Source organism: Vidua chalybeata, chromosome 16 (assembly GCF_026979565.1).
Source record: "Vidua chalybeata isolate OUT-0048 chromosome 16, bVidCha1 merged haplotype, whole genome shotgun sequence".
Lineage (NCBI taxonomy): Eukaryota > Metazoa > Chordata > Aves > Passeriformes > Viduidae > Vidua > Vidua chalybeata.
Genome location: NC_071545.1, coordinates 12,973,590 through 12,996,760, shown reverse-complemented (window position 1 = coordinate 12,996,760; position 23,171 = coordinate 12,973,590). Strand labels below are relative to the sequence as shown.

Genomic DNA, 23,171 nt, shown 5'->3' with positions numbered 1-23,171 from the left:
CAGACAGGAATTTCTAGAGAATGCAAGTGAAACTCAAGCAAGATAACCAGTGCTGAACTAAAAATGCCAGGGGTCCTGCTGCTGCAAGAGGGGAAGCTCTTTGTCATTTTTTCCTTCCCTTAGAGAGAGGGACCATTGTCCCACTGCCCACATGAAAGCAGTCAGAGAAACCAGCCTTGCTGCTGCTACAACATACACTGACCTTGTAGCACTAAGACCTTCTGAAATGGGGAGCAGACAAGGTGTTGTCTAGATCATAGCAAGAGAATATTTAACTCACTCAGTCCCCCAAGGCTGGAATTTCCAGCTTAGGGACAAAAAGAGGCCTTTGTTCTAACTGGTTTTTAAAGATTGCCTTAATGGGGCACTGCCTGCACTTCCAGAAGCACATGCTTTCCTCTAGGAATACGGGCCTGCAGAAAAAAGGGCTCAATCATTTTTTTACAAAGCCATCCTGAAGCAGAGTTTCAGCCTTTCCCAGGCTCTCTCTTTTGGCTGGAAAATGCACACACTTTCATAGCCAACATACAGGCATAATACTGATATTGGGGATAGTTACAAAAGCATGGAGAGATAGGACAAAGGGGAATGGCTTCAAACTGAAAGACCAGGTATAGATGAGGTATTAGGAAGAAATTCTTTCCTGTGGAGGTGCTGAGGCCCTGGCACAGGCTGCCCAGAGCAGCTGTGCTTGCCCCATCCCTGAAGTGTCCAAGGCCAGGTTGGACAGGACTTGGAGCACCCTGGGATGGTGGAAAGTGTTCCTGCCCATGGCAGGGGAACTGGAATGAGATGATCTTCAAGGTACCCTCGAATCCAGATCATTCTATGATTCTATGGTAATATGCAAATTTTAAGCACTGCATGTTTTCTCAGGCTCCAAAGTCTGTTAGTTTTGTTCCCCAGGAGATAAGGGAACACAGTTGTCCTGCTCTCTGGTGGAGACAAAAAATGGATGAGCTCTCATTTGGTTTAAGTTCTACCTGGAGAAACATCTTTTTTAATGGCTCAGTGCCCAGTGAGCGAAAATGTTCAACAACTCTCCCCTCCGAGCCTGCTCAAGAATTATTAGCAGAGTAGCAAGGGAGGTGAAACGCTACCTCGGTGGTCAGCAGCTAAGTCCAACACTGCTCCTGCAGCTTCATGAGCTCCTCCTGCCGTGCCCTGGTTTGTGAGGATGTATCCATTTGCAGAGTTTGCAGAGGAGGTCACCACTCGGACCATGGTGACAGTGGGGGCTTGTTGAACGACGTGGATTGCGTGGCACGAAGGCTGCTGAGAAGTCACTATGGATGCTGGCATGTAGGCCACTGGTTTGGCCACCAGGGTGGATGGTCGGGGAGGAACAGCCATAATTACTGGCTGGGCACTCACTGGAGATCCTGAACAGAAAAAAGAAGCACATGTCAACAGGAGAGGCGAAAAGAGCCCCGTTTATTTAATCTGTGCACTTCCAGTCTGCTCAGTGCTTCAGCACTGGCAGGAAAGGAGGTAGAAACAAACAAAAAAATCAAGCCTTCAAAAATACCACCTTCAAACTTCTCCTTCCTAATGTACAAAAAAACCCCCTACTTGTCAACTGAGCACATCTCTGTGAATAAAAGCCATAATAAACATAAGAAAATACCCCAAACCAAGCTTTCCTTAATGAGCTTTGCCTTCCAACCTCACCCTACACACCAGGTCAGCACAGCTGACAAGCAGGTATTTACCAGGTCCTGGACACAGCACCACAACTTGGTGTAGCCAAGCTGATCTTATCCAGAGGCTGGTAAATGAGAGCAAGTGAGTTGTGTGTTACCATGGCTACTCTGCTGTCAGATCTTTACAGCCACCTAGCTCAAGGTTAGATCAGCTGTCTCTACACATTCTGCCCCTCATCCAAAGAGGAGTCAAAAAAATGGTTTCAAGTTGTACTTGCACCATCAGTCTCTAACAACAAAGTGGATAGAGAGTCCTGGATCCTCCAAAAAACCACTGCAGAAGGCTTCATGTGGTGTCCTCAGCATGGCACATGGGGCAAGCCAACAGCCATCCTCTGGAACAAGAGCTACTCACCGGGTGCACTCTGGGAATAGCGATACTCTGGAACTGAGGCTAACTTCGACCCAAAGTCGTGATCGTGTGGAATGGGTGAGCCCTCCCGTGACAGGCACTCTGGAGTCTGTAGGCCACTAGAGTGAGGGGACAGCAGGCCAGGGTGAGTAGGGGAGGCAGGAGCACTCCTGAAACACCAAAACACAGTGTTGGCAAGTGCAGATGCATTTTGACGAGACAGCAGCAGAGACGCCGAGTTATGTCCAGTAGAGAACTCTCTAGGAAGGACAGCCTTTCCTCCACACCTCCTACTGCAGTCCTGCTGGGAAGAGCTGAAAGGTACACAGGGACCCCACAAACACTCCAGCTCCAAATATTGTTGTGTTATTCCTTACTGAAGGAAACTGGACCCTTCAGAGCAGGGTTAATATTTCATTGTTAGATCCACTGCTGACAGAGAATCCCCAAATGTTGCATGCTAAGATCAGTTTTATAACTTCAGTCATTCTCAAAGAACCTATGTGAGAGTTTGAGAGTGACAGGGAGAAGAAAGATGCAAGTAGAGACAAGTGTCTGGCCCTGCATATGCTTGCAGAGTAGTTGCTCCCCCTTCTCCCTGTTGCCTCCCTCCCCATCCACTTGGTTCCCACCTCTGGTCCCAAACATGTGAGGAATTGTGTATTTCTTTAATGACAAACCAGAATAAAAAGCTGAAAAATTCTCCTCCTGTTTCCCCTACATTTTAACCAAGAAAATAGGAGGTGTGGGAGGAATGTTCCATGAAGCTGCTCCAGCTAGTGCTGAATTCCAAGTCATCTCACAGCTAAAGGGCTCAAAGAAGCTGTCATTGCACAAGGCAGTGGAGCTGATGGAGCAGCCACACAGAACTCCCGCTGCTCCACTGCTGACAACCACCATCAACCTGATCTCCCAATAGGAGAGTGTTTTGAATACCACAGAAGTTATTCCCACTATGATCTAATCCACATCTAAACACAGCTTTCCTGAAATCAGAGATTGGCATCTGAAAACACTCACTCCAATGATAACTGCTTTGAATTTCTTTGAAATGATGCCAAAACAGATACGTTATTTGATGCATTTTTCTAGTTTGCTTCTGGATTTTTTTTGTTAAACACTTAAGAAGTCAGAACAATTTTCAGATTATGCCTCAGGACTAACTATATAACGTCTCAAACTATAAACAGCAAAGTATACTCAATGCACTTCAGGAGAAGCTTCAGTTTATTTTCTTTGTAATGAGTTTGGCAGAGAGATGAGAGGAAACTGAAGTTACCTGGAGGAGAGAGGCCCAAAAGGTGTTCGGAAGCAGGACACTCCTCTTTGCCTTCTTTTTCTAAATGCTTGCTCTACAAGTTTGGCTTCAGAGGCAGGGTCAATCCGCCAAAAGGAGCCCTTTCCAGGCTCCTCTTGGGAGCGTGGGACTTTAATAAAGTAACGGTTCAAGGAGAGGTTGTGCCGAATGGAATTCTGCAGGAAGCAGAGGAATGAGGTGATTATTTTGCCACGAAGAAGTATGTAACAAAGACAAATGGGTTGAACCACACAGCTTGGAAAAATAAATCTACATTGCCAGAATCAGTGTTGAAGGTAGAAACAAGTCACTCAACTCACACAGCTCCAAAGTCACAGGAGAACAGCCTGGGAGAGAGTGTCAGAATTTCTCTTAACCAAGCTGAAAGATGGGGTTGCTTGGTACGAACCATTACTTAAATACATCTGGAGCCAGAGCAGTGACTTCTCTGTGGAAAGCCATGAAAGCAGAGCTTTTGCTGAGGCAGGGGGAAATCACTGTAAACCACATCAGAACTCTCAAAAGACAGGCTTTATTCTTGGCAAGTGGAAAAAGTTGTCTGAGCCTGTGCTAAACTGTTCACCTGCCAAACGATTACCAGGGTGCCCAAACATGCCCTAGAGGACACTGCATCTCACAGTAATCACAATGCAAGGCAGCCAACATGCCCTCAGCCAGCTCTGGGAGGAATCCATGAGCTCTGTGGCACTCTGCAGCTCTCTGGATGATGACAAGACTGTTTATCCTTTCCATTGTAACAGCCCACCTCTTACAGGGTTTAGCACTGCCTTTTGGGCTAGGGAAGGGCTCAGCAAGCCTCTGTGTGCAAAAACTCACACCTCTTCCACTTTCAAAACAAAACAAAAGCTTTTCTAGCAGGTTTAGACAATCTCTTCACTGGTGAAGCCTTACAATGCCACTGGAGGAGAGAGGAAAAGGCAACTTCACTCCCTGCTGAAATGCAGCTCTCTGAAGCAGGATGCAGCAACTGGTTCACAAAGCACAACTCTGCTGAGCAGGTTAGGGCAGGAAGTGAATTCCACAATTAATTAGAACTGCAGGGAAAAGCCAGGGAGGCAGAAATTTATTTATTCCAACTGCACTCAAAGTGCACCAAGCAGTACTGCTCCTGCCAGTTGCACACAGTGAAATCAGCAGCTGCAAGAGCCTTTGCAGCTGTATTAGTGTATTACATTCAAATGCCAACACCCATGGCAGAGGTGTGATGCCAAGAAAAAGTCTGAAAGCAGGTGGAGTTGAGGTTCCTGAAACTTTGGAAGCAACCCTCAAATGAACATAGAAGTTTGATTTAGCAGGTGTTAACTACATCCAAACTCTCCTCTGAAGCTGGTCAGATTTCCTTGAGCACCACAAGGAGTCCATGAACTCCCAGCTTCCCAAGTTCCCACTCAAATTCAGAACTTGCAAGCTGTGACTTAGGCAATGCAGTTGGTACACTGGGAAACAAAATATCTGTAATGATTTAAGGTGCTATGATTAAAAACTGGAGCCTCAGTTTTAGGCTGGATATCCTCTGCTTGGAGAAATCATGCCAAAGATGAAGTGAAGGATTAAGCAAGTATCTGGGCAGAGAAGTGACTGATAGCAAGGATATAAATAAAATACAAAATGAAAGACACATGACTACAGCATTAAAATAGGAACTAGGGAGCCCAACAGTAACACACTACATTGCCCTACAAAGTATTCAAAAAAAACCCCAACAAAACTAATCACCCACAAATGAACTAGTCAGCTTGTGTTAAACAAATTCACTCTGGGAACAGTCAAAGCAGCTCTATTCCCAGTGCCCCAAATCTTTAATAAATGCATTTCAAAGCAGATAAGCCATGTCAAAGCAGTTTAAAAGCTTGTCAGTGTCAAGAACTCACCTGCCAGCCTTTGTCAGCAGTCCTGTAATATGGATAATGCTTGGTAATGTGGGCATAGATCCCACTTAGTGTTAATTGCCTGTCCTGTGCCGAAGATATAGCCTGCACAATTAGCTGAGCATAAGAATAGGGTGGCTTGGATTCATCCTAAGCAAGAAAAAAAAACATGAACAAAAATTTAGTCACAAAGAAAGAATTCCTACACTGCAGTGTACCACAACCCAAACTTAAAAAGCACATTGGGTTGTCATTTTCACTGATGCCAAGAGAGCAGCAGGGCAGCTAAGAGAGCGTCAGCTCTCCACTGCTGTTTTATGCTGCCACCATCCCATTTAGGACAAGCATTTGTGTTCAAACAGAGCTACAGGGCTGAGTCAGATGAAAGTATCTCCTTCCATCTCCCCACAAACCCCAACTTCAATCTGATTCCATTCCCCACTGAATTTCCCACACATGCTTACACCAGCACAAGGAAAGGGGTCAAGACAGGCAATTGGAATCAAGAAATAGAGTATAGGTACATTCACTGCTTTTGGTGTTCATGAATTAAAGCCTTCAGTTCTGCCCAGCTACAGCTCCACTCTGCTAGAAAGGTTTGAGGCTGTATGTTATCAGCCCTCCTCCCAGCAACAAGCCCAACATGAAACCTGATCCCATCCCTTCTCCAGCAGGATTTGTTTCATTCTAGGAACTTTAATTTGTTTGCTAGATCTCGTATTTCCAACTCTTCGCAGTACTCCACAAAGAAAAACCCTTCTTGTCTCAAGGGAGAATTAACTCTACAAAAAAAAAGCCATCTAGTAGTATGCTCCTCCACCCAATCCCAAATCAGGTGGTTTTGGATATGGAACTTTTAACTTTGATCTGAAGATCAGCTCACCAAAATTCCATTTTATCATTCTAAGTTATTTTTTAATCTAGATTCCACTTGCCACTCTCCTCGTTTAACGCCTACTTTACAGGCCTTCATGTTTGTTTTAAAGTCTGACTACAGACTTCTCATGACAAGGATCTGGTTTCTTCCCCTGCTTCTGCTTTCTCCAACTGTGTTTTGCAAAATACCATTAATTAAATGAAGAAAATGAGATGCTGAATTTTATGTGCCTCTTCTTTATGAGATCTTGATTTCTCAAATAAGCAAAAATATTATTCTTGCTTAAACACTTTAGTGAGTGATTTGAATACATTTTAGGCAGCTAAGCAAGCAGAGACTACCACTAAGCCAAGCACAGTTTGAAGGAGTGACCTCCAACCCCTGCAGGACACTGTACACAGCACCCTTATGGCCAGGGTGTTCTTAAACTCCTTTTAACTCTAACCAGGACTAGCAATAAAGCCCCAGGCTTTAATAATCCTCCCAAGGAGCACTGTTGGGTAAGTAATGTTTGTGTGAACCTTTGGGCTGTCCCCGCCAGATGCATCTGCCTGCTGCTCTGATGCTGCCTTTGCCGCATACTCTGCTGCCAGCTGCAGATCCGAGGTAATGTTGTGAACAAAACGATATCCTGAGGATCCAGCACCACGTGGACTGGCTGGGCAAGAGTTGGGAACACTGGAGAGGCAAGAAAAACCAAAAATAAATACAGTTGTTATTTCATTTATTACCAAGGCACGCAGTTCTTACTCTCAGAGGTACAGTAAAGCTCTCTGGTCACGGAGAAGCAGATGCAATGGCCTTACTTTTGCCCCTGTGGCTTATCCAAAGCCCAGACAGATTGAGAAAAAAATCCACCAGAGATAAAATTGGAATTTCTACAAAATCCTGACACTCCCTGCCATATGCACTTCCTGCAATCACAACAGAGCAGCGTTTCAAAGTATTAAACAACTCCTTTGTGTTTAGAGAAGCACTTCAAACCTCAAACAACATACAGTGTATGAGGGATGAATATTTAAGTAAATGGATAGTTTGTTATTATGACTTGTTAAGGAACAACACACAAATCTCTGTGTAACACAGATCATAGTTAATCAATCCTTCTAACAGACAGCTCTACAGCATCAGAGCTAAAGCACCCAGAGCAGGGATCTGCCATGAAGGTCCCTAACACCACATCTGAGCTCCACCAGGCCATACCCTGACACCTCACAGCTGGAGACAGGCGTTTCCTTGATTCACCCCACACTCATGCAGCCAGCAAAGGGGAGCTGCACTCACTGCCTACACACAGAGGTAGCCCAGCATCAGTTCTGGCTGGAAAAGGCACATTCAGAGAGGCAGGGCCACCACAAGATGGCATTACAGGAACGGTGACTGAGCACCACAGGCTGTGAAAGGTAATGAAATGCTACAAACACATAAAAGGGGGCTATAATTTGCAACATCACTCAGGCACACAGAAATGAGTGCTACAAGATGAGAACTAATTAGAAAGGCTTGTCTTGGGATCACACGTCCTTGATTTTTCGGGTTGGAAGAATCAAAAAATGGTTTGGATTGGAAGAGACCTTAAAGATCACCTTGTTCCAACCCCCTGCCACAGGCAGGCACACCTTCCACTGGACCAGGTTTTTCCTAGCCCCATCCAACCTGGCCTGGAAGGATGGGAGGAGAGGGAAGCTGAAGTTCCCTTTTTCTGTCTCTCCCTGTCCTGTGCTGTCCAGAATTGAGGGATTCAGTGCCAGAACAGCAGGATGCACAGCCAAATCCCAGGATTACAAATGTCTTCTAGGAGCAGAGAAACAGTAAACAAGAAAGCAAACCAATACACAGAAGATTTACACAGCAAAACAAGCAGTTCAAATTGTATGAAAATATGCAAATTGAAGCTCACAGCTGGAACTAGAATTCAGTAAAACTGGCATAAACAATCCTCTTACTGGTGAAATGCCCAATAAGTGGCACAAACAAATGCTGACACTCATCACAGCACTGCACCAAATGCTGTATGAAAAAACAATGAACATGGCCACTTCCTCAAAAGGTGACTGCCTGGATAGCTTCGCCCACATACACACGGGATGGAGAGGAGCAGTGAGACAACCCTTGTTTGCTCAGTGGGCAATACCTTGGGTGCAGGAGCAATTTGTCACTGTAAGGAATGACCATTTTCTACCACAGTCCAGCCTGTAAACTGAGAAGTGCTGCTATTCCTTGTGGTGTCTCTGCAAATGGCTGCAGTGCTGAGCTCAGCACAACCCAGACTGGTTTCTTTTAAAAGTGAATTACAGAATGGGGGAGCTGGGGGCAGAGAAAAGGCAGCAGAAATATCCAGCAACAACAAACTCTTGCAACAGGGAACCCAAGCTCACTCCTGCCCCATATACCAGCCTTGCAGAGCACCTGGTAACCCTTGCACTACCCACCAATAATCCTGGGCATTAATGGGTGATACTGTTCAGAAGTACAGCAGAAGGTAAAGCTTTCAGGTAGTGCAAATTGTTGATGAGCCCATACTTATAGATCTCCTTTTGCTAGAGATAAAGGCATTTCTTACCCAGCCTTTCAAAGAGCAGAGACCTATTTGTGCAGGAAAATGAATGAAAATTTCCTATCCCAAGCTTTGGAAGTGGGTAATGCTAAACCACAGAAGACACTCTTGATGTCTTAGTATTCGCACGAGGAGCTGGTGTGAATTTAATTATTCTGCTGTCATTTTTCCATAGCTTCTTCACATACACACTTACAATGTGCAGATAATTACAACTGAAAGCCATTTCCATACATGAAACAATGACAAACTAAAAACACAGTGATTCTTTTTGTGTTTGGCACCCGAGCAATTAATATAACACATGGGCTAGATGTGGAAAAGGATGAAACAGAGTTTTCTGATTTTGTTATTTGTCTGCAGAAATACACAAACAGCAAACCACAGAGACAGCAGCCAAAACTCAGGACAAAGATATGGAAAAAAGAAAAGTTCTCCAGTAAATCCATGCTCTGCAGAGCTGTATTTCTTGCCTTTTCTTTTCCTTTTTAATAAATACATAAATAAAAATAGATAAAAGAATGTATTCCTTTATTCAAGATCAGCAGAGCAAGCAGCTCAGTTTTTGCCTCTCCAGCTTTAGTGTCTGAATTTTAAGTATGATCTTGCTTAAAAAAACAAAGAAAGAAAAAACCAAAGGGAGAAACCCTTTCCTTGCAGGGCTGTGATTCTCTGGAGTGTTGACAAAGCCCCTCCAAACTAAAGTGTTAGTAACTTGTAGAAAAGCCAGGCTCTCCCAGCAGATATTCACTGAAGAACACAATCATGATCATCCCCTAAAGAAAGCAGCTGCCCCTTGGGACAGCCACAGGTGATACCAAAGATTTGGAAGAGATACTAATCTTTTATCAGAATGAAGCCCTTTTGTCCAGGTAGATCTGCTTCCTTTCAGCCTGGATCAATGATCAAATCAAGAGATGTGGGGACAGAACAAACACCAGCGTTTAGGCACTCCAGGCACAGACAGGGTAACACATGCTGCTGAGTGTTCAAGCTCTCAGTCAATCATCACAGCTCTTCAGAGGGGAGGCAGAAAGAGCTGACTACTGGAAAAAACAAGGAGACACAATCTGTTCCCCTCCCAACATGGGACAGAAGGAGTGAAGAAACAGTTTTACTAAAAATACCCCTCTGAGGGTTAAGTTAAAATTAAACATTAGTGCAGTCAAAAGAAAACAAGCAAACACAATGCAGTGACATCAGTTTCCTGGAGTTCCTGGAATTCTCCTCACCACCCAAAGCCAGGGGCTGGCCGGAGATGCTTGCATGCACTCACACTCCCTTTAAAAATATTATGAAACAAAAAGCTTTCCCTACAAACACATGTTTGTGCTATAAAACAAAAATCAACTGCAAGGACGCTAATAGTGATTTGTTGAATATTAACACAGCATCAATACTTGGCCATAACTTGAACCATTTTGATACTATAACCATTCACTGAGAAAAGCACAGCTAGGTCTGCAGTTTCACCCTGCTCTGACATCCCACCACACTGCTGTGACCCACGGTCACTGTCCATGCTGGCAAACTTAGCTTACAAGCAATCCAAGCTAATTTGGGTTAAGCTTGCTTGTTATGGAAGAGAGCATTTTGGAAAGCAAGTGCTTTACACCACTGAAAGATGCACAGAACATGGAAGCAACCCAGCTGCAGTTACCCACAGTCTTAATCCTATGGTACCATGGTTAATGCCCTAAGTGACAGAGATCTTTGATATCCATCGAGGATTTGGCATCTCAACTTGAAACAGTGACTGCAGGCAGCCACTGAGCCACAGTTCTCTAAATATCATGCTGAGAACTCAGCTTTAGAATCAGACTACAACCACGTGCTGAATCACACCAGTCCTCTGCAGCATGTTTTCCATTTCAGACTTAACCCTTCTCTGGCAGGAAGGCCAGAAAGATGAGGGCTGAAGGCAGTGTCTGCAATACACTCACCCATGTAAGTGGCAGGATGCCTTTTAAACACGGGGCTTGAATGTTCTTTGTAACACCACAATTCACTTTCAACCTCTGCCAAGAGGAACCCAGCCTGCAAGTTCACAGCACTTGCTAGCAGCAATTAACTCTAAGCTGCTGGAGAGTGTGTACAGTGTGCTGCATTGCTATTGGAATGTCCACAATCAGTTTGTTTAACCAGAGAATCAGCCTGCAAAAATAGGACGTACCACTGTGTGCATGGTGCATTCACACCAGGACACTGTGTGTTGCTTGTCTACTCTCATTAAAAAAAATAGAAAGGAAAAAGGATAGAGCAGATCCAGGGAAGGTACTGACAGGGATAGGTAGGATGATTGGAGATAAGGAATGGATTTCGTATAAGAAAAAATTGTTTAAGACAGAAGCTGAGGTGCCAAGTGACAGAGCTATAAAAACAAAGCCAACAGGAAATGTTTAGCTCCTGGCCTCTTGCACCAGAAGAGATGGTGAGCACAAAATGAAACTAAGCAGCATGTCCAAAACAAAAGAAAGTGCTTCTACTTCTGTGGCTACACTGTGAGCGACATGATGTAAGACAGGGCTGACGATAAAGTCTGTGTGAATGGAAAAGGCCAATACACAAGTTCTTGGGGAAAGGGAAGGACAGGGAAGCCAGCGGGGCTTTAGAAGACAGTCAGAAGTCCCTGGTCCAAGGCAGTCTCCTGTCCAAGAAAATGGAGGCAAATGACACCTAAGTCAGCATTACTCTGTTTTTTATGTTATACAATCCCCAAGATATCCATGTCTGAGGCAGAACACTGCTATAGGATCTGTTCCCTGGACACACTGAGATTCTCACATAAAGATTTCCACAGTCTCTCAATACTAGGCACGTTTTATGGACTAGGCGGTAATAAAAATAAAAATGAAGCAACAAGTACTTACATTATTTATTTATGGTCATATTACAAGTCTGTGAACAATCTGGAAATCAAAACACTCCCAAATTCCAGTGCCAACTTCCCCAGAAGGAGAGGCAGCAGTAGAATGCAGGAAAGTTCCCCTATTACTCAATCTAGGGATCAAGCTATGGAGGTTAAATTTAAGCCAGGCATATGGAAAAAGCACCTATCCTCTCTATGACAAAGAGGAAAGATTAGCTGGGATCCCACAAAAAATTGTTCAAAAAATTGACTTGGAATCTGCACTGCTAAAGAAGAGCAAAACCACTGCTGGTTTAGGATATGGTATGCACATGGTAGTGCCTTTGAAAAATTCCCATGTGCACATTTGTGAAGCAGGTACAGAAACACAGCAGGGATCAGTTACAGCCTTGGCAATGCTGCCAGTATACAGACTCCAGTCTGACTCGGCATTTTTAAAGCTCCTGTTGGGTACAGAGAAAAAAAATATCATCATTTCTTATAATCCTCATTCTGTTCCTCGAATGCAAGCTGGAAGCGCGTTGCCCTGGGCACAAGGACTATGGTTAGAGAAATAGCACAAACCTCTGACTACCACAATACTCCACTTCATGAGCCTGCAAAAAGGGGCATGAAGATACAGGGAGGCTTTTTATGTGCAACCAGCAAGAATCAGGTCAAAGTACAGCCCTTGGACTTGCGAAACAAGCCTTTCCACGACACACCAATCAGCAAGAATGGCAGAGAATCCTCCACTGCTCTCACCTTCCCCAGCCTAGCCCCAAAATTGTAACTCAAAGAAAGGCAAGTCCTTGCATGTTGCGTGTTTCAGACAGGTTTCAGAAGCAATCACAAGGGGTGAGACTGCCAAACCAAGCTGGATTTTGATGTGAAAGGAGAAATCTGAGAGCTACCCTGCCTGCTTAATGTTGAAGAAAACCAAAGCTGTCGAACAAGCCACAAATGAGAGAAAGTGAGTTATCCACGAAAGGTGAAATTGTTATTACTCGTCAGCGCTCCAGTGGTTCCCCTGGAAAGGAAGTGACTTCACTCCAAATGTGGATTCAGCGAGCATTTTATACTCACTGGGGAAGAGGAAGTGCTCCTGGAGCTGGTGACATCTGCAAGCCTTCCTCCTGCACATGGCTTGGCACATGTCCTCTAGCACACAGTCCTTTATCTGCAATAAACATGCGTAGGAGCTCCCCAGCCCAGCATACACTGTTGCTTCTCTTATGTGATGTATATGCATCATCCTCCTTGGCTTGTGGTTTGGAGACTCGGGTGATTAAAAATAATCACCTCTCTGTCCAACTGTGGGAGTTGTCTGAGCTGTGCATTCTGCCTGAGTGCAGGAAGTAATGTATAACTGAGATGATGCAAAAGAGCCTGCAAAAAACCTGCCTTGGAGCTCTTCAGTGGCATTGCAGTTCAATGGCTCACAGTGCTCTGGGAAGAGGCAAAGCCTGAATGAAATGGAACAGGGAATATTTATGCATCCTGCTCCAGTGAATGAATGCATCCACTGAAGCCAGGCTTCATTCAGCTTCCCCTACACACCTTCAGAGTAAATCCCAAGGGTTGTGAAACGGCAGTGCATGGCTATCCTAGAGCCTATAAAAAGCCCCCCTCCTTTTTCCCAGCCGAGTCTGGATCAAAGCAGAGCCAGCATTTGCAGGTCTGCTGGAACATGGCTCGCACATACTCATGTCATGCTTTATGGAATAAGAGCTCAATACATAATTTATCTACTACACACGCTTGTGAAGTAGTAATTACACTATGCATGCATAAAAATCAGACAATGAATTTAAATGACCTGTTAAAGGCCACAAAACGAGTTGGTGGCTAAGTCAAGATAATTGCAGTTAGCTCTGAGTAATCCACTATCAGAGCATGCAATGTGTTACTGAACTCATTTCACTCAGGGAAAAAAGGTCCATAAGAAACCAAGCAATTCAGCTCACACCTTCTGGTTTACTAATCAAGCTTATAGAACAAAAGAAGTTGATCTTTCATTATTCATGCCATTAACTGCATTGCAAACTAGTTATCAACCCTTCTAGTAACAGCCAAATATGGGCAGGCACATTAAGAGCTAACAGTTAAAATACAAATTTGGGTTCACACACAAATATGTACCAGTCTAGCTGTTAACACTGAACCTCACCAGACACTTTTCAAGCAGTGGTTCTCACAGGACCCTAAGGACTCTTACTCCTACATGTCAAAGAAATTTTTTTACTGATAAAGACTGTGTTTGTGAGCTAAGAATCCATGCCCTTTCTGTGAAAAAAACCCAAACAAGTACAAGACAAAACGTTCAAGCCCGAAGTTATTCTAGTGCAGAGATAAGCCAGAAGTAGCAGCTGTAAAATATGAATAATACTATTGACCTCCATAGTAGGACATTTAATATTTCTGTACTGTAGTGTGTGTGTGTGTTTATCTCTCTATATATGTATCTCACTGAGAACATAATTGCTGTCTAGAATAGGGAAGCAAGTACAAAGAAATAATTAAATTTTCAGAAATATTAAAACCACCCCAGTTCTGAGGGGCAAGGCTGCAGAGAGATGCTATTTGGTAAACTGAGTTAAGCTACTGCTACAGGGCCATTAACAATGACCACAGCAAAAAGGAAACTAAACACTGTAAATCTAAACTCCAACTCAGTAAGACTTTGAGAGCAGGAATAGAGTCCTGCATCACACCTTGTCCCTGTAGATCTGATAATAATCCAAGCACAAGCCACTCTGTGGACTGGGTTACAACTCAGAGCCACATACATGTAGATATTGTGCATTTATCACAAAATCAGGCAAAGTGAAGTGTTTGCAGCACAGATGAGAAACTTTGTGGAACCACTGTCATTCAGAGAGGAGCCTCCAAATGCAAGGTGCAGAAACTTAAAGCCCTGTACTGACAGACAGTTCCTTAACTCCTGAAACTGTGACTCAGTTTTACCTCCAAAAAGTAGAGCTGAATTCAAGCAAACCCCACATAATTATCACAGAGCTTTTCAATGCCTTGAACCTACTGCGGAGCAGTTTAGTGCTACTTTGCCCTTTCCTATGTTGTGTAAAATGGCAGGCTGCTTCTACTGAGTTCCTACAACCACAGTGGCCTTTTCCTTTCTGGAAAAGGAAAGAAAAATGCAAGTCTGATTTTTTTGAAAAGGAGTTTTGAACTCAAAGCAGGAAGAAATAATCCATGCCTGTTTGCAACCCTCACAGCATGCTGCCAAGCAACATTTTCCCTTACAGCTGTACAACAGCATTCAAAACACATCCACACACAGCCCCTCCTGGAGACGAAACACCTAGCTGAGAAAACAGTGAGCACATTTCTCCCCAGGAATAAGCAGGAATCTTGCTTTGCAAAGCTGCTGAGGGTGGCAGGTTTGGTTTTGTTTAACTAAAGCTCATTCCCTCTCTAGGCACTGCACTTTGCAGAGGGAAAATAAATAGGTTGGAAAAAAACCAGAAGCTTGCAGGGGAGAATCTGCAGGGAAGCAAGCTGCAGTGTAAACAGGGAGGCAGGAGAGCAGGGTTGGGGGTCAGGAGGGCAGGGCTGGATCTGGTGGGGGGAGTGCAGGTACAGCCCCTGCCCTACACCAGGGTGGAGGCAGAAAAAGGGGGCCAGGAGCCACTTTCCAAAAAGGAAATTTCACCCTGCCCAGGATTTCCAAACTGCAATAATTTTCCATGGGCCAATCAGGGAGGAGCAAGGCAAACGCACCAAATTAGGAAAGTAAATACTAGAAGGGGGAGAGGAAGGAGGAGGAGGAGGAGAACCCAGCAACCACCTCCCAAAGCCAGCAGTGGGAGAGGGGTCTGAGTTTCATGCTGAGCCCCACCAGCCCTCCCAGCTCTGCCTTGGGAAGGAGGAGAGGACACTGTGCCAGCCTCACTCAGCACTGTGAAGCCACCAAGAGAGCAAAGAGCTGCCCTGGAAGTGAGATGGCCAGAATGCAGAGTTACATGCTCCCAAAGAAGCATTCCCTTCTCAGGCAGAAACACCCAAATCACTTCCCAAGCCTGGCCCACAGGGGAGAGCTTCAAGACCCTGCCGGGGGAGAGGGGAAGGCTGAAGGGGCTGAGCAGGGATGTTTACAAACGTGCCAGGCCCTTCTCTGTAAGAGGAACTCGGAAATGAAAGGGCTTCAGCAAGCGAAACCTCAGATGTCTTTTGAGGTTTTCTGAAGACTGGGCTGGATTAGCTTCTGCTCGAGACAAACGGATGCAATCATTAATCATCCTTAGTAAACACTGTGTTAGGGGCCGAGCACAATTCAACACTACTATTTCCACTTTCTCCTTATGCAAAAGAAACATTCTCAGGGAATCAAATATCAGTTGCAGGCATATGCCAGAGTCAAAAGATACAGCCTCTGTTAGTAACACAAACCACACTGTGCTGCTTTGCACAGGATGACTGAATGGAAACTAACTACCATATGTTGGCAAAGGAACCATCCCCCTCCCCTCCCAGCAACAAGCTTCATCTAAAAAGAGAAGGTTAAATATAAACTAAAAGCAGTGCTTGAACAGAGGACTAAAACCACAGCTACCTCCAGCCCCCTCTTTCTGGAATATCTGCACTGCACATCTGTGCAGCTCTGTAAGGCGGTCGGAAAAACCCAAACAAGCCTCTGGATCATGCAAACCCAAACCAACTTCACTGTGACTCTGAAGTCTTGGTCTCAGCCATGCTGATTTGAATACTACTCACTGAATTAGTGCTGCCAGAAGAGATTTGCATATTATACCTTTTTACAAATGTACAGACAAGAAAACAACCCAAAGGCTACTACTATTACCAGGCACACTCTTGCTATTTTGATGCCCACATGTTTTAAAATTCTAATACATGATCCTATACCACAAGTGTCCTTTACTTTACAAAATGCATGATACTTCAAGTAACAGATTTAACTTCAAAAGATTTCACTGAAACTCTGTAGCCTCAACTCTTTGCTGAAGAGAAAAGAAAATATTCCATACAGTAACTTGATGTTCATCTTATTTCTACTGCACATCCATGGATCAGATCATTCACAAAACAGGATACTCGCCCAGATGTACATTTAGATTGCTACAATCCCTCAGTACATGGTCAGCATCCTACCCCCATTTCCTTCCATTCCCAGGAAACAACGTGCCAATGGCCACCCCTGTCCCTAACTTCAGATAAGAGCAGCACCACCCAGCAACAACAGAATATTACTGAGATAAAAATAAAACAGGCAGTCTTAAGATAGAAAGTATATGCTTGCTTTCTTTTCTCCATGCATTTAGGTAGCTCTCAATAAATATTTCTAATTCCACTGCCAAAGATAGACTCTATATGTAACTCTATAGTGTGAAACCAACACTCGCATTTACCCTTGAACCCTCTGAGCTCTTAAACAAAACCCTTGTGCCCTACTGCTGGCCACCATACCATTTTTTACCAGTCTTCCATCATTTTGAACATCAGAGATTTAACTAGTTTGTTTTTAATGGGGCATTTCTTGCACCAAGGATACCAAACAAAACAGGGCTGACAGACTGATGTCAGAGAGCACATTTCTGAGAATTAACATCTTACCTGATAGTGCCTGTGGGGGATGGGAGGGGACTGACCACGCTCCGGAGATCCGGCTCCGGGATGTGGATCTTCAGAGGTGATATTTGAGGGTAAAGTGGCCGAAGGGGATGTGTTGAGGCTTCCTCTTTTACTTCCTCTTTATGGTATAAGGATGTGAACTGGATTTTTATAACCGTGCTAGGGAATCGGAAAGTACATCTGGAAGAGAAAGAAAGGGAAAAATCAGTTTCACACATGACACTGAATGTATTTAAGAGGTTTTGTATGCAGTTGATGCATCGTTAATTAATTCAAAGTCCAACATTCTCTACTGATCTTTCTGCCTAGTGTCTTGGGCAGGATTACTGATCAGTCATAAAGCTCTGTAAATACTGCACAGTGAATCCTGGGCCATCTAGAGATGAGATGCAAGCTGAAGATTTGGGTAAGTTCAGTGATTTCCTCGAGGCCATGTATTCAAGTGACTAAGCAAGATGCACTCCTGTAACAACAAACTCTTGGGTTTCCTGCAATGTATCAAGGACAAGGATCTATTTTTTATTAGCTCATTGCACACATCTCAGTAAGATCTAAGTCACTAGAAAGTATCAAACCACAAGCAATAGGGAACAAAACAGCCATAAAGTCCAGGCAGAGCAACAAACAGCCTCCAGGTAAGACCAGAGAGTACTATTTAAAGACTTGTCTCTAGATATTGTATAATTGATATCCATTTATATTTGTGCACAAAGGATCATCTAGCAGGTTTCAGATTAAAATATATTCATTTAGAAGTGCCTCCCTTTAGGGTTACAGCTAGTAGGTTTACAACAGGGCCCCTGCAAGCCTGTGGGGCCTCATTTCTTCTCCAAGTAACATTTCTTTCCAATTGTTATTTTGGAAAAAAATTAATCACACAAGTGCAGCCTTCAGGAGACGCTTGGAAACTCAAAAGGAAATAAGCACTGACATTTTCCATATTTGAACAGAAAGCTTTCTAATTTACAGTGTCTACAATGAGCACAGGGCTGTAAGAGTGAGTGTTCTGCAATTCTTCTTATTGCACTTTAATTAGACAATCATGTGCAATCAATACAAGTTTTCCAGGAATCATTTCACTGATACTAAGGTTAAAGCAGCAGGAAATAAAAACCAGGTTTCACTGTGGGAAAGGCCAGCAGAGCACAGTAATTGTGCTGGATTCCAGCATCTTGCCTATAGAAGGAAAGGAAGGGATTTGGGTGGTGTTGTTCTAGCACTGTAGCATTATTGAATTCTGCCAGGTAACAGAACAAGGTGACAAGCAAGTCAATCTGTTTTTGTGACCACCTTATCTTAATGGTGCTATTGACAGAAATGCAGCTTTAAAACACACTCTCTTGCTCTTGGTTCTTTGGCACGAGCTAATTGTGCTGTAAGGTAATGCTCAAAATTATCATTCAGGCATGGGCAGCTCATTCTCATCTCCCACCTCATCTCTCAAATGAGCTGGCTCAGCATTCAGTGGCTCACAATGGCTCTGCTAGTATAGCAGGAGTTTGCACTGCATTTAATTCACTTCAGAGGTCTTGCCACCTGCACTCATTAATGCATTAAATAAGAACACCATTGCTGGCAATGCAGCCTAATTGTGCTTATCTAACCCTTCTAAACAAGGTTCCCTGCAGACTCAACATGAAGGCACAGTTCAAAACAGCAGTGTCCATGCCTTGCAGTGTCTGCCAGGAGCAAGCACCAACCTCCTGAGGTGAACCTGAAACAAGGATGTTGAGCCACTGCCCTGGATTTTAAGCTTTGTACTGCTGCATGGATTTGCTTAAAGAGGAAAAGCTCAAAGTACATATATTTGCAATGAGCATCACATGGACTAAGGCTCAAAACCAGTACAAGCAAAGCTTCATAATTTCTCAAGCCCTTATCAGGGAAAAACTGAGCTGCCTGTCACAGAGTGATGGAATTCACTGCTGTAACACCAACTGCTCAGCATTTTTCAACACCTGAGTCAAGGACAAATCACAGTCCCTGTTCAGCAGTGTTCAGTGCAATCCCAACCTGCTGCTGATCAACAGGCCTGACTGCACAGAGCCCTAAGGCAGTTTTGCAGCACTGCTGAGGCCAGGAGATCCCCCACTGCAGCCTCCTAGCAGTAAGGAACTCTATCCCACTGCCACTTATGTCTTCCTTTTCAGAAGAAGCCAGTAATGCAAGATCCATATCTCCTAAATTGCTCTGAGGTGACGGTAAAGTAACTCCTTAACTCTACCCCACTTACTGATGCTGCAGCAATATTAGATAAAAAGTGATACCTGCACCCAAACCACTGTGAGAGGCTGTCCCATCAGCCTGTGAGTGTGGGCAATCTCAAGAAAGTCTGTTACTTTTCCAACATCATGAGTCAAACTGAAATGTGAAGTCTAAACTAAGGCAGTGAATGTGCTGGAAAGGCCCATCCAGCACTGCTCTTCCCTGCGAGCCTCCCCAGAGCCACCCGATCCAGCCATGTGATTTACCCGCAATCTCAGCCTGCAACCAGGGCAGAGAAACAGAGCCTGGGCTGGGCTGACTACACAAGCAAACAATTCCTTGGCTGCTGTGATTTTGTTTTTAGACAGACAGGCTTCCCAGTTCACTGAAGCAGAACCCAGATGTACAACCAGCTTTCATAGATTATGGTAACTAGCATGAACATGGCCATTTTGTAAGGAATCAGTCCCAGGAAAAACGGGGGGGTGGATGTATGCAAGGGTGCTCACAGCTTTAGAAAGTCCTGCAGCCTGCTCTGTGCTGGCTTCAGTACTGACACTGCCTGCAAAGCCAAGCTGGGCTAACATAGCTGAATTTCTGCTCTTCCTGATGTAAAAACCTGCAACCCAAGAAATGGAAATGCAATGTAAAGCAGATTGTAAATTCCTGTGGAACTCCTCCCTTCCCTCAGGGGTGAGAAGGTGCCCGGGATTAAGGTTATTGTTCCAGTCTATCACAACCACCGCAGAAATGCAAACAGAGCCACCAGCACAGCCCAAGCCGCTGCTTCAAATCGACACAGCCTAATGCTGGGGAACTGTGACAGTGAGAAATCAGAAGAACATGATTTTGGAGGCATCTTGTCACAGGAAGCTCACTTTTCACTACATTTAACCTGAATGCAGTTTTAATAAGCTTTTCTATTGTTCTCTTAATTACCCTCTTTCCAACCAAGAGGATAAATTATATCAGGTAGTCCTATTTGGGAGTGAGGCACATTAGTGCAGGACTTAAACCTTGGAGAACTACACTTCTACAGAAGATAAGCAGGACAAGACAGACAAGCAGAACTGAGCATGCATTCCTTAAGATTACTGTATATATTTCAGGTTATTTAAACAGAGTTATACTATTTGATCCATGTTGCATGATTACTATCAAAGATGCAACAACAACTTTTACTCCTGCTTAACATTTTCATTATGAGAAAAAGATCAATCTGAAAGCACAGATTAGACTCAACATAAAAAGCATAATGAAGTTAACTGGTATTTCCAAGGGTGCCCAAGAGGCAATTCTTTCACGCACCTCTGAAATTTCCGGCTGATTAGATGGATGAATTAATGTTCTGCAAAATCTTTGGTCTTGTTACCAGGAGGAAGAGCCTGCCTCAGTTACAGATCTGCTGAGTTTACTCAATAACCTGCTACAGACAGGTATGTGCTGCAATCAATCCCTGGCCACAGAAATCATATGCACTAAAATCACATTTACAGTATTGCACATACATCAATTCCTCGTGGGAAAGGGTTCCAGTTTCTCTAGGATGCCTTGCAAGGCAGTGAGAATAGGAAGCTTTTTTCTTTCTTTTTTTTTTTTTTTCCAGTTTGCATTAAAACTCAAAACACACAAACAGCCTCCCCAGACTGAACAGAAACAATTCTTGCCTTCTTAGACTACAGGCAGGAGAGAGTCACAGAAAATGGATTGCTGGCTCCATGCTGCCTGCTGGAGCGCACAGAATCCATAGCAAGTGGCTGAATGCATGCTATATATACACTGGAGACCAAGGGGAAGAGAAGGAGTGCACATTCCACACATGGTTACAGTCACATAAAAGTTGTTGCTAGAATTTTGTTTGCTTGTTTTACACAAGACAGATTTTTCCAAAAGTTTCCTGGGCGAGCTCCTCCCACTGACAGCACAGCTCCCATGCTATTAGGCATCCTTCATGTGGTGAACCAGTGACAGTGACCACAAGCATTTCATCTACATAAAGTCTGAAAATAAAGTGCTAGGAAACACTAGACTTTACATAAACAGTCACCCTACAGCAGACTTCAGGAAAGATAGTTAGGGGAAAAAACCCAACAAAATGACTGCATACCCTGCATGGCTCTATAAAAAACAGATATTTTCCTCCTCCTCAAAGCACCTTTTACTCACAGATGCAAAGGGAACGGAGATGCACTTGCCAAAACATAGTACCAGGTTCAATAGAAGTTATTGCAGTCACTGATTTCTTTGTTAAAGCACCCCGAGTGCTGTTAGCACCAAACGACTTCTGCTAAGATCTGCTGCATGACAGCAAGAAAAGGCTATTTAAAGATTTTAAAAGGAGGCAGGAAACTCTGCTGGATTTATGCTTTTACATTCACACTGAAAAGCACAGTGACAAAAGAAGACAAATCATGAGAAAGCCAAAGTGAAACATATATATATAATATACATGTAACATGCATATATAAAACTTGGAATGATATTTATATATATTGTTATATATATATAAACATAATGTAGTATGTTATGTTATATATAAACATCATTCCAGTTCATCATGCAAAAGGAATAACCAGAAAAGTAAGCTGGAACTACTACACATGTGTTGTAATCAGCAAGTTGGTACCATCTTTGTCTACTGTATCACACCATAATTTATGAAATCCTGTTATTCCTGAATGTTGGGGGTATAACTGCACCAGTAGCATCTGTGGTACAGTGCTGAGATGCAGGTCGAGCGAGAAACATTGTAGGAGGTGCTCTGTTAAAAATATCACTTTTTACAATTTGAATCAGACAGTACCACAGGCCCCAGGTTTCATTCAAAACCTGCTTAAGCATGACTGTCTGCAAAAGCCCCTTTTCTTTTTAAACATGCAGATACTGTAACCAGGATCTCAAGCTTTCCCTCCATCACCCTGACTCTGTATCAGCATTGGTGGAAGCAGCAGGACCAGGACAGGGATTGTCCACTGTGAGGTGAGGCCACACCTCAAACACTGTGTCCAGCTCTGGACCTCAATTCAGGAAGGACATTGAGGGGCTGGAGTGTGTCCAGAGAAGGGAACAGAGCTGGGGAAGGGTCTGGAGCAGCACAAGTCCATAAGGAGCAGCTGAGGGAGCTGGGGAAGGGGCTCAGCCTGGAGAAAAGGAGGCTCAGGGGGACCTTCTGGCTCTGCACAACTCCCTGACAGAAGGGGACAGCCAGGGGGAGTCAGGCTCTGCATCCCAACAACAGGATGAGAAGAAATGGCCTCAGGTTGTGCCAAGGGAGGTTTAAATTGAACACTGGGAACCATTTCTTCACTTAAAGGGTTGTCAAGCACTGGAACAGGCTGCCCAAGGCAGTGGCAGAATTGCTGTCCCCGAGGAATTTAAAAGATGAGTGAATGTGGCACTTGGGGACATGGTTCAGCGGTGCCACTGGCAGTGCTGGCAGAATGGTTGGACTCACATGATCTTAAAGGTCCTTTCCTAAACAATTCTGTGTTTCTGTGATGTGAGGGGACAGTAGTTCAACTCTTGAGGATGAGGCAGTTATCTCTACAATCAGCAGATACCCTGGATTCAGCAAAAGTGGCCAGCCAGAGCTCTCATCACAGCACACGTCATGATCATAGAGAACTATGCCATTACTGGCTAAATTTTGACCAAGAGTGCCCACAAAAACCCTTGTAAAAGAGAAAAAAATCCTAAACAACCCCCACAAAACAGCTGTTTCTCTGTTCCCTGTAATTTCTCTGAAAATCATTAGTTTTGTGCCAATAACACATAGCTCACCCTATTGCAGTACTATTTCCATACACAAAATTCCAAAATCATGTTGGGTTTCT

At 44.0% G+C, this 23,171-nt stretch overlaps 1 protein-coding gene across 1 annotated transcript in view; it reads right to left on the bottom strand.

Moving 5' to 3' along the window:
• The window catches only part of FOXK1 (forkhead box K1), a 56,609-nt gene that overhangs the window by 12,978 nt on the left and 20,460 nt on the right, over window positions 1-23,171 (bottom strand). The window contains exons 2-7 of the mRNA XM_053957450.1: window positions 17,116-17,313; window positions 6,640-6,796; window positions 5,245-5,391; window positions 3,335-3,528; window positions 2,059-2,225; window positions 1,101-1,382 (exon numbers count right to left, since the gene is read on the bottom strand). Of these exons, the coding sequence (XP_053813425.1) occupies window positions 1,101-1,382; window positions 2,059-2,225; window positions 3,335-3,528; window positions 5,245-5,391; window positions 6,640-6,796; window positions 17,116-17,313 (1,145 nt within the window). The remainder of the gene's footprint in view (window positions 1-1,100; window positions 1,383-2,058; window positions 2,226-3,334; window positions 3,529-5,244; window positions 5,392-6,639; window positions 6,797-17,115; window positions 17,314-23,171) is intronic.